The 16,185-nt window shown below is 39.1% G+C and overlaps 3 protein-coding genes across 5 annotated transcripts; 2 read left to right on the top strand and 1 right to left on the bottom strand.

Annotated features, from left to right (window-relative positions):
* Positions 1-1,234: 1,234 nt before the first annotated feature.
* RpL26 (ribosomal protein L26) lies at positions 1,235-1,890 on the bottom strand. Its single transcript, XM_065239753.1, has one exon. The coding sequence runs from the start codon at positions 1,857-1,859 to the stop codon at positions 1,404-1,406; it is 456 nt and encodes a 151-aa protein (XP_065095825.1). The 5' UTR covers positions 1,860-1,890; the 3' UTR covers positions 1,235-1,403.
* Positions 1,891-4,406: 2,516 nt separating this feature from the next.
* Positions 4,407-5,059, top strand: BBIP1 (BBSome interacting protein 1). Of its 3 annotated transcripts, none has more exons than XM_065239750.1 (2): positions 4,407-4,587; positions 4,735-5,059. In XM_065239750.1, exon 2 carries the CDS (start codon positions 4,754-4,756, stop codon positions 5,057-5,059), a length of 306 nt encoding a protein of 101 aa, XP_065095822.1. In that variant the 5' UTR covers positions 4,407-4,587; positions 4,735-4,753. The 3 variants fall into 3 exon arrangements, with proteins under 3 accessions (XP_065095822.1, XP_065095824.1, XP_065095821.1); XM_065239752.1 differs by having other exon boundaries at positions 4,732-5,059; XM_065239749.1 differs by having other exon boundaries at positions 4,573-4,641.
* Positions 5,060-5,090: 31 nt separating this feature from the next.
* Positions 5,091-7,880, top strand: LOC135717623 (LMBR1 domain-containing protein 2 homolog). Its single transcript, XM_065239748.1, has 2 exons — positions 5,091-5,261; positions 5,328-7,880. Exons 1-2 carry the CDS (start codon positions 5,091-5,093, stop codon positions 7,269-7,271), a joined length of 2,115 nt encoding a protein of 704 aa, XP_065095820.1. The 3' UTR covers positions 7,272-7,880.
* Positions 7,881-16,185: the final 8,305 nt, after the last annotated feature.

Raw genomic sequence — 16,185 nt, 5'->3', positions numbered from 1 at the left:
GCGAGGCTATCCTAAGGCAAATTGACCTGAATGTTCAACCCCGACCGCTTCGTAATAATCTTATGCTAAGACCGCCTCTACGTTGCACAAATTATGGAGCATACGGTGCGATTTGCGGACTGCAGAGAACATTCAACATAGTTGCATCTGTTTTCGACTTTCATCTCTCCGGTGATGCGCTTCGTCGAAAGTTTTCTTCTGTTTTTCGCCGGCAGGAGTAACTCAATGAGGTACAGAGAGAGGTGGCGCAGACCTCACCATCCCTCTCCAAAGGGAGAGTTTGGTAAAGAGAGATGACAAAACCGATTTGTACCTTCCTTAAAAGTTGTCGCTATTCTACTATCTATATGCAATTTTCACACTGCCGTACTCTAACGTAACTATCAACCCTATACTTTCATCTACTCCATCTATCGTATAAAAATTACCACTACAGTCTGTTATTTGAAACTTTAAAGCTTAGATATTTTAAGAGATCTTAGACTTAAATAAATTTTAAACTACAAATTTTAATTGTTTTGATAGTAAAACTGACTGTCATGATATAGGGGAAATGGCTCTAATGTTGGCCTAAGATTGGGCCCATCGCTAAAAATCTGCTATTTATCAATTTTATCTAGATGAACGCGTCATTTGGACGGCACTAATGTATATTTTTGGTCGCTATTGAAAATTTAATCGTTTGCTGAATTTATGTATGGGCCCAAATTAGGGGCATTTAGGCCGATATTACATCATTTTCCCACATTCATATGCTAAATTTTTCCAACCCGAAGCCAAGAATCGAATCTACGAAGTAGACTTTTGGGAGGCCCTATAGGGTTACGAACGTCTTCAACCGCCGAGACCCTATTTCAAGCACGGGGTTTCTCATAACAGTCACATCTTTGCTTGATTTCCTAATCTAATGGGACTGTTATGCGTTTATGGGTAGTTTACCTCATGCCTGGAATAGGGTCTAGGAGGGGCCGAAGCCGTTCGACACAATACCTACGATTAGAAATTTCATTAACCATTAATAGCCATCTAATGCAATCAACCTATGAATCATAACAAACACTGCACGACACCATCGGAGATGAGCGGGGAGAGGTTATGTATATGTTAACCCTTATCAACAACTTTCTACAGGACCAACTCATCACGTTAAAACTACTTACCCGTGACGCTCCTCCACTCGTTCAAGCCGGAAGGATTTTCTCAAACCACGTACAAACTAGCAAACTCCGAAAAATTCCAGGATTATCCTCTCTTACAATTTATTTGTTGGTTTTTGTTTACCTCCATAAGAATGCAACAACAGCCTGAAGATCCACTCCCATTGCATTGTAGGAATTAAATGAACTTTTCTTATTCTGTAGGGTAGTGTTAGCAAAGAACGAGGCGCGGAAGCACCGGGGAGCTTACGAGCTGGTTTCCATCGCAGAAGCAGCGGCCGTTTCCTCGGTGTACTTGCCCTTCTCCTTGGACAGAGCTGCCCGACGTCCAGCGGCACGACGGTCCAGAATCTTCTTACGATCCTTGTCCATCTTCAGCTTCACGATCAGGCACTTGGACGGGTGCACACCGACGTACACGTTCGTGCCGTTTGCCTTCTCGCGCTGGATCCGTTCGATGTACACGACGAACTTCTTGCGGTACACCTGCACGACCTTACCGACCTGGTTACCCTTGTAGTGGCCACGCACAACCTGCACTTCGTCGTCCTTGCGGATTGGCATCGAACGGACGGTGTACTTCTGTCGCAGTTCCTTGGATAGTGGTGCTGACATCAACTTCCTACGGATGTGCGACGGGGCCTGGAAGTGCCGCTTGCGGCTCTTACGACGCGACGAGGAAACATTTTTGTTCAACTTCATCTTGCTAAAATCGATCGGAAATGGGAAAACTCCATTAGTTCGGCATCACTACTTGGTACGTTTATCGATTTCACATGAAACTATCACTTTTCAAACGAAAATTAAGCTAAACTTACGTTTAAAAAATCTACACCCGAAAAACGCGTGTTTCACGTAGTTCAAGATGTCGGAAGGAAAGAAGGCTAAAAATGTGACAAGCTGTCAGCCAAGGCGAAAGTTTGCCAGGGGTGGGGGTCGGCTCGGCCCGCAATGGTTGCGTCCTGATTATAATACATCAGAACACGCTAAACATAAAACACTCAATTTAGGGTTTTTGTGTTCTCAGATTTACTGTCCTGCAAGTGTTTTTTTTTAGAGGAGCGATGCGACGGACAAGCGTCTTCTGGATGACACTTGCCCGTCGTTTTACTGCTCTAAATTTTATAAAAAAAAAAAAAACACGGGCAGTGTAGTAAAGCTGAGAACACATCAGTAAACCTGAAACGGTGAATTCAAATTCTACTGTCTTCACGCTATTTCAAAATTACTCAAATTAGGGTAGAATCCACCCAGATCGATCAAATATGAACCTTCACGGAGAAAAAACTAGTCTACATTTGAGTTCTTTTTACTTAATTTTGAGTTCGAGAGAGATTCGACCCAACGATAGCGGCGCTGGTGGTGTAGTGGTAAGCCGGGATGTTCTGAGGCATAACATCTCTGATCACGCCTTCCTTGGGAAAGAAAGTAAAGCAGTTGTTCCCGGTTCATGATGTCTCATGAGTCGATGGACCGATCTAGGCAATTTACTTAAAAGTAACTTATTGGGCTGAACTATATCGTTGGGTTGATTTTTTTTCCGTCGATCTTGTTTTCCGTGCTGAGCACCAATGCTACCGACGCCAGGGAGACAGCTCCCACACCTGCACCGTTCCTGTCGACCCCTACTGTGTTACCTGACTTATAACGAATATACGTTGTATACGAGTACCCCGAATACAACGTATAGCTCGTCTAATTTTACATTACAAATGCTATGCAAAATTAGACCTACTCAGCAGTGGGAAATCAGGTATTGCCGGGTTTCTAAACTAAATATAGACTGATTTGGGGCGTCATTTAACGACCGAAATGAGAACCAGCGGTGGAGATGCTCTAAGATGAAACAGTCATAAGAAAAAAAAACCTCGAAAAAAACATGCCCTTTTATGGACTATTAAATTTTCATCATTTATGCAAGGTGTTTTTTGATTATGCTGCCCCTTGGTAAAGTTGGCGTTTAGTGCTTTTTCAATCGCACTAAAAATCAGAGATGTTCCATTTCTTTATTACTTGATTAACAACTAATCGATTATAGAGGTTTTCACGTCTGGCTGTATTGGTAGGATACATGAGAGCGTGATAGTGAATATCCGAGGAAAATACATAACAAATCGATGTCAAACTCATTTTGGCAGATCTACTTTCATACATTTTTTAGTTTAGCCAGAGGAAAATAATAAACAACTTTACACGGCGTTGCTCATGCTACTGTGCGTGCGTTAAACGTCACTAATCTCTATTTTTTGTTCACTGTGCTTTTCCATCAATGAGTGAGCAGAACATGTTTGAAACAATGGGTGATGATCTTCTGGAGAAGTTTATGCTTACTTGGCATGATTATAACCGATTACAAATATTTTACTTTTCGGTTCGTTAATCGATGAATCGATTATTCGAATAAAAATTGGACATCACTAGATGAATGTGAAAAATCATTGCAAATATATGGGCCTTTCATAAATAATGAGACAATTTTGAAAGGAACAGGGGCTAATCACAAATGACGTCCCCACGCCCTGATAAAAAATAGCCATAAAAGAGAGCTTAACGACGTGTTCGGGGTATCATCCAAACCATTTGTGGGATAGTTTACCCATTCGGGATACAGTTCGTTTATGGTATTTGTTTATAATGGCGGTAACTGACAAAAACACGACTGCTGACCGGTTGGATTTATTTTGATAGCCTTAATCTTTATCACAACTAAGAGCTGAATGTATGGCAATTATCCACGGCCCATACAAAATTTTAAAAATTGTGTATGGAAAATTGTCTACGCAGGGGGAGGGCCCAAAAAACTAGCTACGTAGCTAATGAACAGCCCCTGTTCAGTTTGAATAATCAATACAATTTTACTCAGTCACTGAGGTAGATTGAACGACCGTACACAGCAAAAGAAATGTAATATCGATCAACGTAATTCAAGCTGATGTATGAAATAATGATGTAATAGCAAAAAGCAGATGCAATATTACATCAATGGATGTAAATTTGTTCGTAAAATCGATGTACATCGTACAATGTGATATTACACAACCGATGGATTGACCTGGTTGCAGCAGTTTCGATGTAATATTCAACAACTCTTTTTGCTGTGTAGCAGATTTTCAATCCTTTGCCCCTTTTTTACTTAACGCCTATGAACACGTGTTATTTGACAGGTGTTTTGTCATCATCATCATCATCATCATCATTATCATCATCATCGAACGAAAACGTCAAAGGTCGATGGAAAACGACGGCTGATGCGAGGCTGAAAAAAGGTCGAAGGAAAATTTTCCGTCGAGTTGTGCAAACATTGTTTGAACAGCAGTATATTTCCCAATATTCGATTCGTATTCGTTTAAACATTGATCAGTGGAATCCGTTGTTTGTGTTGCTGATAAGGGTGTGACTAGTACGAGCCGAAATTTGCTGATTTGTCCAGGTGAGTTAACATCTAGCGACAACGATGTCAACCCATCGAAAAAATCAATAATAGGTGCCTATTTTAAAATAAGTCGTATCGCAAACAACGTCCTGTTATTGGTGCAAAGTATTGTTGGGTAATTCGCTTTCTTAATTCTTTCAGCAGCCCTTCGTAATGTGTCGTCATGTCATTACCATCGCCAGCAGCTGAAAGTGCAACAACACCTGGAGACGAAACACTATTGCAACAACAACAGCAACATAAGCGAAGCAGTATTCATCATCATCAACAGCAACAGCCGATTACGTTGATTTTGCCCACCAGCGGAAAGTTGTTCTACGAAAAGAAGCAAGACTTTGCCCTGTGCAAGCCTCAGCTTCTTCCGCTGAAGTCGTTCAGCCTGGAGAAGCTGGAGAAGATGCAAAAGGAAGCTCACCGGCAGTTGCAGGAGACTCGAGCCCGAACCGCCGCTGCTGCGGAGAACTTCTAAACAAGTGCAAGAACAAGCGATAAAAGGAAATATGGCCTATCTACTGGTATTTTCAATATGTTTGGCGCTGCTGTTGGCATCGATTTCTCTGTACCGATACGGTTGCGTCCAACGGCAGCATCCGATTGTGACCTTTTCGGTGCTGACGGCGTGGAGTTTTTCCTTTCTGATTGTCTTCACCATTCCGCTGGATGTAACTTCGGTGAGTTGGTAAATAGGGTTGCACTTTTTAAACAGTATAATGATTGGAATTTTGTTTTTATTTTAGACTGTTTATCGTCAGTGCATTCTGGAGCACAATGCAACATCCAAATCGGCAACGGTAAATACTACCTGCCAGCGTCCCTGGGGGATGGTCGAAGATGAAGTCTTTCCGAATCTCTGGCGAATTATCTATTGGTCGTCGCAGTTTCTCACCTGGTTAATAATGCCGCTGATGCAGTCCTATCTGAAGGCGGGAGATTTCACCATTAAAGGCAAACTCAAGTCCGCTCTGGTGGACAATGCAATCTACTATGGATCGTATCTGTTCATTTGTGGAATTCTGCTGATTTACCTGGCATTGCAACCTGGAATCTCATTGGATTGGCAAAAGTTGAAAGCCATTGCCTCGTCCGCTTCGAACACTTGGGGTCTGTTCCTCTTGGTGCTACTGCTTGGCTATGCTCTAGTTGAAGTCCCTAGAGGTCTTTGGAACAATTCGAAACCGGGATTTACGTTACAATATGCTTACTTCAAGCTTTCCAAACTGAGCTCTGAGAAGGCGGAAGCTGAAGAACACGTGGATGATGTGCTGGAAAGTCTGCAATCGGCAAGCCGAGCCATTCCCACTAGACATGAGCTTCGAGCAGCACTGGAAACGATCATGCGCAAGGTACCGACGGAACTGATGGAACGAGCGCGCCGCATCAGCCGAGATGATGGATCTCCTATAGCCGTTCCGTCGGAAAAAGCTCTAGTTAGACTGCACCGTCAGGTAATCAAATCGCTGCAGACTCTCCAACGAACGGAAGCCCTTTGGAATGTGCAAGTGAACAAGGTCCTCCATCTGGAAGATGTCGCCAAGAATGCCGTTTCGTTGGATCATCGGTTCAAAACGGAATTCCCCAAGCATCGCACCGGATTCTCGCGGGCCACGTACAGCCCTACCCTGGAGTGGTACTGGGAATGCGTCGTCAAGGCGCCGTTTCTCAAGGCGCTCGCCGTAATTACCGCCTTTCTGTCATTCGTCGTCGTCTGGAGTGAGCTGACCTTCTTCAACCGCGAACCCGTCCTATCAATCTTCGCCAACGTCCTGGAAATTGCCAAGGCAAACTACGACTTTGTTACCATCGAAATATTCTCCATGATGACCCTGTGCTACCTTTGCTACTGCGCATACTCCACTGTATTCCGAATCAAATTCCTAAACCTTTACTACCTAGCCGCCCATCACCAGACCAACGAGTACAGCCTGATCTTCAGTGGAATGCTACTGTGTCGTCTGACCCCTCCGATGTGCTTGAATTTCCTCGGCATGATTCACATGGACTCGCACATCATCAAACAGCGCATTCTGGAAACGCACTACACCCAGATCATGGGCCACATGGACGTGCTGGGCATCATCTCCGATGGGTTCAACATCTACTTCCCGATGGTGATGCTTGCCTTCTGTCTGGCCACGTGGTTCTCGCTGGGAAGTCGCGCGCTAAATGCTCTCGGCTTCCAGCAGTTTATGCTGAACGAAACCATCGCAACGGAGCTGGTACAGGAGGGTAAAGATTTGATTGTCAGGGAGAAACGCAAGCGCCAGAGGGCGGAGGATGCGATTGCCCGTCGTCGCGATAACATACTGAACAATCTCGGACGGGATTCCGCCGGTGGAAGTAGCGGAAGCAATGGGAATGGAAATGGAAACGGTGGAGGCGTTGGGAATATTCTGTCAAAGTATAAGTCGAGGAACCTGGATTCGGCTGCCAGTCCGGTGGGACCCAATGATGATCTGGTGCGGCATGGAGATCGGTTGGATTACAGCACCAACGGGAACCGAGGAGGAGATTTTACGCGTTCCCTGTCGGATGAGATTAGCGAAAGGTTCGGGGTCAGTACGAATGTTACGGTTGGTTTCAAGGGTTATAACGACTTCGGAGAGGATGATGACGGTCGGGGTGGCAGGGGTGGAAGCGGCAGCGGCGGGGGTGCTCCCCGTGGATTCTTCGATGACGTCTGAGGAGGAGAGTACTTCGGAAGAGTGCATTTTACGTAGGTTTACGTTTCTCAGTGATACTAAGTTTAATTCGTTAGAGTTTAACCTTTCGTTTTCGATGTAAACAATTATATACATATTTAAATTCTACTACAAACAAAAAGAAAGTTATCTTTAGGAATACTTTTGCATTACTCCCTGCAAATGCTAGAACTTATTAGAACAACACAGGAAGCACTGATAGTATTCGCAACATTGTAGGTACTGTGGTTTTATATGCAAGTGTGAGGCAGAGTGAAACGTAGCGAATGGACTGGGAAAATCGCAAACTGCTTTCGATTCGAGTATTGGCTAATCCTCATAATTAAAAAAAAAATGCTGATAATGCATATTAAAGCAAAAGACACTCAGAAACGGAAACGTTAACGTACACGTAACTACTTGCTGGAACTAATTGGCATTAACAAATGTAGTTGAATAAGAGTCGTATTGCATGCATGTACTACATACCTAAATTTAACACCTCCACACGCATATTATAATATACACAAGAGTTGAATGAAAATCGTGTTTAGTTCTAAGCTGGATCGTAGTCCTTATTAGTCCTGATGGAAGTACTATTATAATACAGCAAAGGTTAATAAAATAGTGCTAACAAGAAAAGTGGCTGTCAGCTTTGGTTGTTTACTGTTCCGAATTACTGTTTTATTGTTGTTTTCGTCCTACAGTACAGTACTAAGCTATGTTCTATTTTTAAAACATTTCTTGGTTACACTAAAATCAAAACATTGGCAGGAGCTAAGCGGCTTGTTGAATCTATAAATAGGCTGATGTGCAGGAGCTATGATCAGAGGTGAGTGAGTGCCTTAGCTGACGATAACGTAGATTGTAGGTGATCGTTTCACGGAAGGCGACGAAGTGCGGAGCGCACGATTAATTTTAGTACACGTTCAATATGGGATCTAGGGGTAAGTGTGCCACCATGCTATAGCTGAGGTTCCATGATATACACCCATATTCTTGTTTTTGTTCTAACTGTATTTTCCATTAAAAAAAACTTTTATATAGCTCAAACCTGAATTAATACACCTGTGGTGAGATCTGACGCTTCTTAGGCTGTGTTCCATTTGGTGAATTTTCACTTAAATTTAACAGATGAAAATTTTTCAAATAAACCGGACTTATTTCTGAAAGACAATTTTGACAGACGCTGTCTCGAAAATCGACCGATCAACAACAGAGGGTAAGATGTTCGAAAATCCGAATTAATATAAAAAAATATTTTCGAAGTGTCAAATCTAAGTGAAAATTGTCCAAAAGGAACACAGCCTTATAGCACGAAACTAACAATTTTAAATTGGCTCACTACTTGACTAGTCTAATGGTCCCAAGCAAATCGATTAACGTATCCCATTCTAGTCAAAATTCTAGAACTACACAATGTTGGTTTTGATTCGCTATGAAAGTTTGACAGATAAAATGAGGGTTTAACCGATTTTCCTATGTTTCGAGGGGTGAATCGATTAGCTTGGGACCGAATATAGTACCAGAGCTGAGCCAAAAAGTTGAGCACGTTTCTTCGGGACATACTATAGTCAACAATCAATACGAAATTAACGATTTTAAATTGGCTCTCTACTTGACTAGCCTATTGGTCCCAAGCAAACGATTAACGTACCCCATTCTAGTCGAAATTCTAGTACTCCACAATGTTTGTTTTGATTCGCTATGAAAGTTTGACAGTTAAAATGAGGAGTTATTGGTTTTTCCTCTGTTTCGAGGGGTGAATCGATTAGCTTGGGACCGAAGAGAGTACCAGAGCTGAGCCAAAAAGTTGAGCACGTTATTTCGGGACCTTCTAGTCTTAGAGTTACCTCTATGCTATAGTCATAGAGGTAACTCTAAGACCACTGGGTCCCGAAGAAAATCATTATTATTTTTGGCTCACTCAGTACCAGAACAACGGTCCCAAGCAGTCCCAAGCTATTTCACTCACCCCTGCATGTTCTGCATGAATCCACACACCCCTGATGTTATCTGTCAAACTTTCATAGCGAATCAAAACAAACATAGTGTAGTAATAGAATTTCAACTAGAATAGGGTACGTTAATCGTTTGCTTGGGACCAATAGGCTACTAAAGTGGTGAGCCAATTTAAAATCGTTAGTTTCGTATTGATTGTTGCTATAGTCTTATAGTACGTTCAGACTACAGAGTTCTGAAAACTACAAAAAGTGATATATATGAATAGTTTAAAGAATGGTGATAGCTTCAAAAAGCTTCAAGGTAAGAAATGCTATATGATTTGAATGATTTCTTAGCTTATAACGTTTTTAAAAGCATATTTGTTTCATTCCACAAATTTGAGTCCCATAAATACATTTTAAAAAATGGGTACTTTTTTACCCAGTTACGGAAAACAATGCGTTCTGGAAATGGGTAAAAAGTACCCCATGATTTGACGTATAAGCTCTTTACCCATTAGTGGGTAAAGACGTTTTACCCATTTTATGAGTTTACCTACTTTACCGCGAAATGGGCACTTTTTCACCCATTAATGGGTACTTTCCAGTTACAGTGTACGCAAGCGAGTCAGCAACTGAAGTCAATTCTCGCGTCACTTTTCAAATAGACCAATGTAACATATCCACCATTTTGAGAAAATCGAAATTAAAGTTCAACAGATTATTATTTTAACTGTTTAAAAACAATGCATTTTGCAATACTATTTTTAATGTAGTCAGTGTATAATAACGTTGAAAATTCAGAAGAACCGGTAAAATCACAATTTTACTTTGAATTTCATGCTACACGCAGAAAAATTTATCGTTGAAACAAAAATATTTGAGGTAAATTTAAACGTAAACTCAGTTTGTTCTGGCCACAAAAATAAACAAGGTTTATTTCAAACGTATTCCATGTTTGAAGTCATGTGATATTTATGTTTAAAATAAAAATAATGTTACGTTTATTTTAAAAATATTCGGGTTGAAAACAAACGTGAATATTTTTGTTTGGTTTGACCCTGGGTTTGAAAACTATGCGAACAAAAATAAATATGTTTATTTTAAACATACTTCTTATATTTGAAAGAAACATACTTAATTTTGAATTAAATTAGCATTAAGGATTAAAAAAATGGATTGCAAAGATATGAAAAAAAAAACGAACTGCAGACTGCGTGGGCTGTGGATGTTGGGGTCCTGGTCCGAGATGCGGGGACCCGTCGGGGTGAGTGTCCGGAGGTTCCAATTAAGTAAAACCAGTGAAACTTTGTGATATTAGCGTCGTCTCATACCGGGATCTTTCTACGTTCGGTGTTGGAGGAGTGAGGGGGGTGGTGCTGGAGGATCCGGAATAGATTCAAAATCTGTTTCGGATTTTCGTTTTTCTTCCGACGTCAGTTGTGGAGGAGGATGATACAGGGATCGGCATCAGAAACGACAGAGTGACATCGATACTGTGGGGTTCTTCCGGTTTTAACGAGCTGGAACTTTAAGACACTTACCTAGGTGGGTTTCCGGATCCATAACATGGTTTTGTTGCGGGCTATTTTCAGTTGATTGGGATTGGTATAGCTGGGGCAATTTTTTTTTCCAAATGTAAACAAGAAGGAAAAAAGGCATGGCACGCTAAAAATCGTTTACCCATATTCTATATTGTTGAAATAAACATGCTTTTGACTTTAATTCAAACATATAAATTTTTGTTGCAAACATGTTTTTAATTTATTTTGAATTATTCATATGTTTATAAAATGAACATTTATATTTTTGATTTAAATGAAAAAAATTCGGTTCCGTGTACAACATAGAAAAAAACCACGAGTTGTACATCGGACATGTTACATTGGACGATTTTTCTCAATGACATAATCAATGAGTGTTACATTGGACGTTTTGTCTACATGATACAAGATTCCTTTTTAACAGATTTCAGAGTATAGTACCTAACTTTAGATTGGCCCCGCCTTTGGAAAATAAGCACCAATCATGTTAGGCAGTCCGAATGGCCGAAGTAACAATCATTTACCCATTATTTCTAGATAAACATTTCAAAAGGTCCTATCTGACATTTGTAAACAAATCGAGTTTAATGCTTCTCTGTACTGCAGAGCTCACCATCTCTAAGTATTGTTCTAGAAATTTTAATTATCAATATTCGGAAAATTATAAAAATATGTGAAAAAAACGTCCAATTTGAAAGTTTTTATAATATCGCACAGCTCTCTGATTGGACCTTAAACATGTTTACAGTCCAATCTGTCATTCAACCAAAAAAAAAATACAAATGCTATTAGGACCTTTGTTTCATCTCGTGTTTCACGTGGAATAGAAAAACTAAAACTCATAATAGTTAGTTGGAAATGCTATACTAATATGAACATGAAGTTTGAGAAATTCCTATGGATCCAACATCTGGGAAGTGGGATATGAGAAAATTTCATTTACGATGCCTGTAATCAATCGCTCTGCTTCTGGTATGGAGTTGACGAATTAATTGCGATTCCAGGAGTACACCAAGGCAAAAGCTTATTCAAAATTCTGTCAAATCCGACATGTGATATTACAAGCGTGAATTTGGACGAGGATTTCGATCCAATTGCGGATCAACCACTTGAATTGCCAAGTGCTAAATTGGACGATTTACGCAAACTGATGCCATATGTCAAGCAAAAAGATTATTTTGCAACATTGCAACAGAAAAAACAGGAAGAAGAACAATAATACGGTTGTAGACCACTTTGATGTGGATCTCAATCCACTGGAGGACAGCGATGTAGATTTGATCGAATAACATGAATGAATGTAAATTATTGATGAACAGCTTGAGCTAATAAATATAAAACGAATGATGTAGAATGAAAAAAACGGAGTTTGTTTATAAAAATATACCGAATATTAAAAAATATGCAAATTTTCCATACACTTACATTTTTCCTGCATACATCAGAAAAAATAATGGACAAGTTCTTATTATAAACGTACTTTACTTAATAAATTGGCAGAATAGTAGTTTTAAGCCCATCAACAATTACAAATAATGATGTAGTTGTAATTATCTGACCTCTAAACCGTATTCTTACCAAGGTCCTAAGTAACATTAACTTTGCAATCAGACCAATTTGACAGGTCCTAACTGATACAGAAAAAAGCCAAGGGTCCTATGTAACAAAACCACGAATTAAACCTGAAAATTATGAATAAAACGAAGAAACATACACTTCAGTCGAATTCTATGTATTTCCTATGCATTTGAGAGTACAAAAGATTATCGTTTTATGTCGTAATTAAAAAAGGCATTTAAAAATATATTGCAAAAGTTCAAATCAATTTTTCTCCAATCAGCTTCAATGACAGATAGGACCTTTTGAAATGTTTGTCTAGAAATCAATTTTTCTCCAATCAGCTTCAATGACAGATAGGACCTTTTGAAATGTTTGTCTAGATTTCAAACTGTACATTGGACAATTTTTGATCAATGATTATCTTAAATAAATGAAAGTAAATTTGGATGGATGTTTTTGTATCACATACAATGGTAGAAGAGCAATAGCTTGTATCTCGGCTTGTATCGCTTAACTCGATTTGTTTACATTTGTTACTTAGGACCTTTTGAAAAGTGACGCGAGAATTGACTCAGAGCATTTTCTTTCCATGCGGAATTGACAATTTAATTCGCGCAGTTGAAAATGAAGTTTCATACCACTTGAACTTCGAAATACACACCAAATTCTAATTTTGATGTTCGGTAAATTTTTTTATGGTTTTGATCTGTAAAATTTAATTTCTACTGAGTGATCTGTAAAATTGCTTTAATTTTCTTCTGTCTGTCAAATATCTACAAGTTTTCGGTAATTCCCATGAAAATATTACTGAAAATTTGCATCTATTTTACCGATGTAGTTTGTAAGCCATGAAATGTCATTTAATCTAAACTGTTCAGTAAAAGTTTTACCGATTTCCAGTGAACAATTTATAAATACTGACGAAAAATGTAAACAATACAGGAGTTCAGTAATTATTTCTGAACGCTTCAGTTAAAATCACGCCTGTCAAATCTTCATCAATTTCGCATGTTAAGCGGTGTAATTAAATTTTAAGAAAATCGTGCAAAAATATTAGCAGAAAAAAAAACTTGTAAACCATTGAAATGGAAGATGTGTCCGATGAGATTAGATGTGCTAATGGCCGGATGCAGAAGTAAGGGATCTTTTCAGTAAGTACTATTTATATTATCTAAATGTTTTCATATTTTAGCACTCAAATAAAATGGCTGGCGATCGCTGACTCGTTGGATAAACAGATTGACGAATTGCATTTAATAAAAGATATAAACAACAAATTTATATTGTGCATGATTTGAACGGAACAATTCCCTATATTTCACTGCTTTTCAGTAAAAACTATCGAAAGAACTGTAATTTTTGGCGGATGACGGCCTTTCTATTTTTACCGATTATTTTGTAAATTTTACCGAACTTCGGTATTGAATGATGAGCTAGTCGGTATTTTTTGACAGTTGAGTATACATTGCAAGTTTACTGATCGTTCACTAAACCAAACTTTTACCGAACTGATTACCGAATGTTCAGCTGTTTGAAAGTCAGTAAAATGTTTACCGACAACTGTAAAAACAACTTGGTGTGTAGCACAATATTTTGAAGGTTTTTCTTCTAGAACCACGAGAAAAGTAGCCAAAAGTAGTGCGTCTCATAGTAAAATAGTAATTTGTTGGTCCAATTTTGTGAAATCGCTGGTAGGAAGTCACGGTAAAACCATAGAGGTAACTCTAAGACAAGTAGGTCCCGAAGAAACGTGCTCAACTTTTTGGCTCACCTCTGGTACTATCTTCGGTCCCAAGCTTGTCGAATCACCCCTCGAAACATAGGAAAAACCAATAACCCCTCATTTTATCTGTCAAACTTTCATAGCGAATCAAAACAAACATTGCGTAGTACTAGAATTTCGACTAGAATAGGGTACGTTAATCGTTTGCTTGGGACCAATAGGCTACTAAAGTGGTGCGCCAATTTAAAATCGTTAGTTTCATATTGATTGTTGGTAAAACTCGAGGGGGACGACTCTATCTACGATGCAGGAAAGATTGTGTTTGCTGTGGCTAGCTGCGTGTACGCTGAGTACCCTAATAAAAAATAACCATATACGAACGATAACCCAAATCATTGAACTATTCCACAAATGGTTTGGATGATACCCAGAACACGTCGTTAAGCAAATTAACCATACAATTTTTATTAGGGTAGATAGAAAGAAGATTGACGATGACTCTGAAGATTTCCTGCAAAAAGATGATACGCGAAGCAAGTAGATGCGAGAAATGAAAGAAGATTTTTCGAAGATTGATTCGCTAGTTGGAGATTTGTTAAGCATCTACACTAATAAAATTCTACATATTTTTATTGACGAATTTCCATGTGAAATTCCACATGATTTTCATGTGACCACACATAAACAGAATCTACCCAGAAGCACACATGAAATTAATGAGTCAAATGAATAGTATGTGTGGTCACACATAGCTTTTATGTGTACACATATTAAGTATGTGTCCGACACATTAATTTCATTTGTTGATCACATTGCAAAATTCATGTGTGGGACACATAAAAACAATCTTTGAAATTTTATCAGTGTAAACTTAAGATTCGGTAAAACCATAGAGGTAACTCTAAGACAAGTAGGTCCCGAAGAAACGTGCTCAACTTTTTGGCTCACCTCTGGTACTATCTTCGGTCCCAAGCTTGTCGAATCACCCCTCGAAACATAGGAAAAACCAATAACCCCTCATTTTATCTGTCAAACTTTCATACACGCAGAAAAATTTATCGTTGAAACAAAAATATTTGAGGTAAATTTAAACGTAAACTCAGTTTGTTCTGGCCACAAAAATAAACAAGGTTTATTTCAAACGTATTCCATGTTTGAAGTCATGTGATATTTATGTTTAAAATAAAAATAATGTTACGTTTATTTTAAAAATATTCGGGTTGAAAACAAACGTGAATATTTTTGTTTGGTTTGACCCTGGGTTTGAAAACTATGCGAACAAAAATAAATATGTTTATTTTAAACATACTTCTTATATTTGAAAGAAACATACTTAATTTTGAATTAAATTAGCATTAAGGATTAAAAAAATGGATTGCAAAGATATGAAAAAAAAAACGAACTGCAGACTGCGTGGGCTGTGGATGTTGGGGTCCTGGTCCGAGATGCGGGGACCCGTCGGGGTGAGTGTCCGGAGGTTCCAATTAAGTAAAACCAGTGAAACTTTGTGATATTAGCGTCGTCTCATACCGGGATCTTTCTACGTTCGGTGTTGGAGGAGTGAGGGGGGTGGTGCTGGAGGATCCGGAATAGATTCAAAATCTGTTTCGGATTTTCATTTTTCTTCCGACGTCAGTTGTGGAGGAGGATGATACAGGGATCGGCATCAGAAACGACAGAGTGACATCGATACTGTGGGGTTCTTCCGGTTTTAACGAGCTGGAACTTTAAGACACTTACCTAGGTGGGTTTCCGGATCCATAACATGGTTTTGTTGCGGGCTATTTTCAGTTGATTGGGATTGGTATAGCTGGGGCAATTTTTTTTTCCAAATGTAAACAAGAAGGAAAAAAGGCATGGCACGCTAAAAATCGTTTACCCATATTCTATATTGTTGAAATAAACATGCTTTTGACTTTAATTCAAACATATAAATTTTTGTTGCAAACATGTTTTTAATTTATTTTGAATTATTCATATGTTTATAAAATGAACATTTATATTTTTGATTTAAATGAAAAAAATTCGGTTCCGTGTAGCGAATCAAAACAAACATTGCGTAGTACTAGAATTTCGACTAGAATAGGGTACGTTAATCGTTTGCTTGGGACCAATATGCTACTAAAGTGGTGAGCCAATTTAAAATC

The sequence above is a fragment of the Ochlerotatus camptorhynchus genome, unplaced genomic scaffold (genome assembly GCF_037179485.1).
Source record: "Ochlerotatus camptorhynchus isolate MF236.1 unplaced genomic scaffold, CSIRO-AGI_Acam_v1.1 ptg000062l, whole genome shotgun sequence".
Taxonomy (NCBI): Eukaryota; Metazoa; Arthropoda; class Insecta; order Diptera; family Culicidae; genus Ochlerotatus; species Ochlerotatus camptorhynchus.
The sequence above is the reverse complement of the archived record's forward strand: the minus strand, read 5'-3'. Positions and strand labels throughout refer to the sequence as shown.

Bases quoted from the DNA above. Each gene is read 5' to 3' on its own strand.
- RpL26 (XM_065239753.1), bottom strand. From the start codon at position 1,859: ATGAAGTTGAACAAAAATGTTTCCTCGTCGCGTCGTAAGAGCCGCAAG.
- BBIP1 (XM_065239750.1), top strand. From the start codon at position 4,754: ATGTCATTACCATCGCCAGCAGCTGAAAGTGCAACAACACCTGGAGAC.
- LOC135717623 (XM_065239748.1), top strand. From the start codon at position 5,091: ATGGCCTATCTACTGGTATTTTCAATATGTTTGGCGCTGCTGTTGGCA. The intron at 5,262-5,327 runs GTGAGTTGGTAA...TTTTTATTTTAG, and splicing joins TTCCGCTGGATGTAACTTCG to ACTGTTTATCGTCAGTGCAT.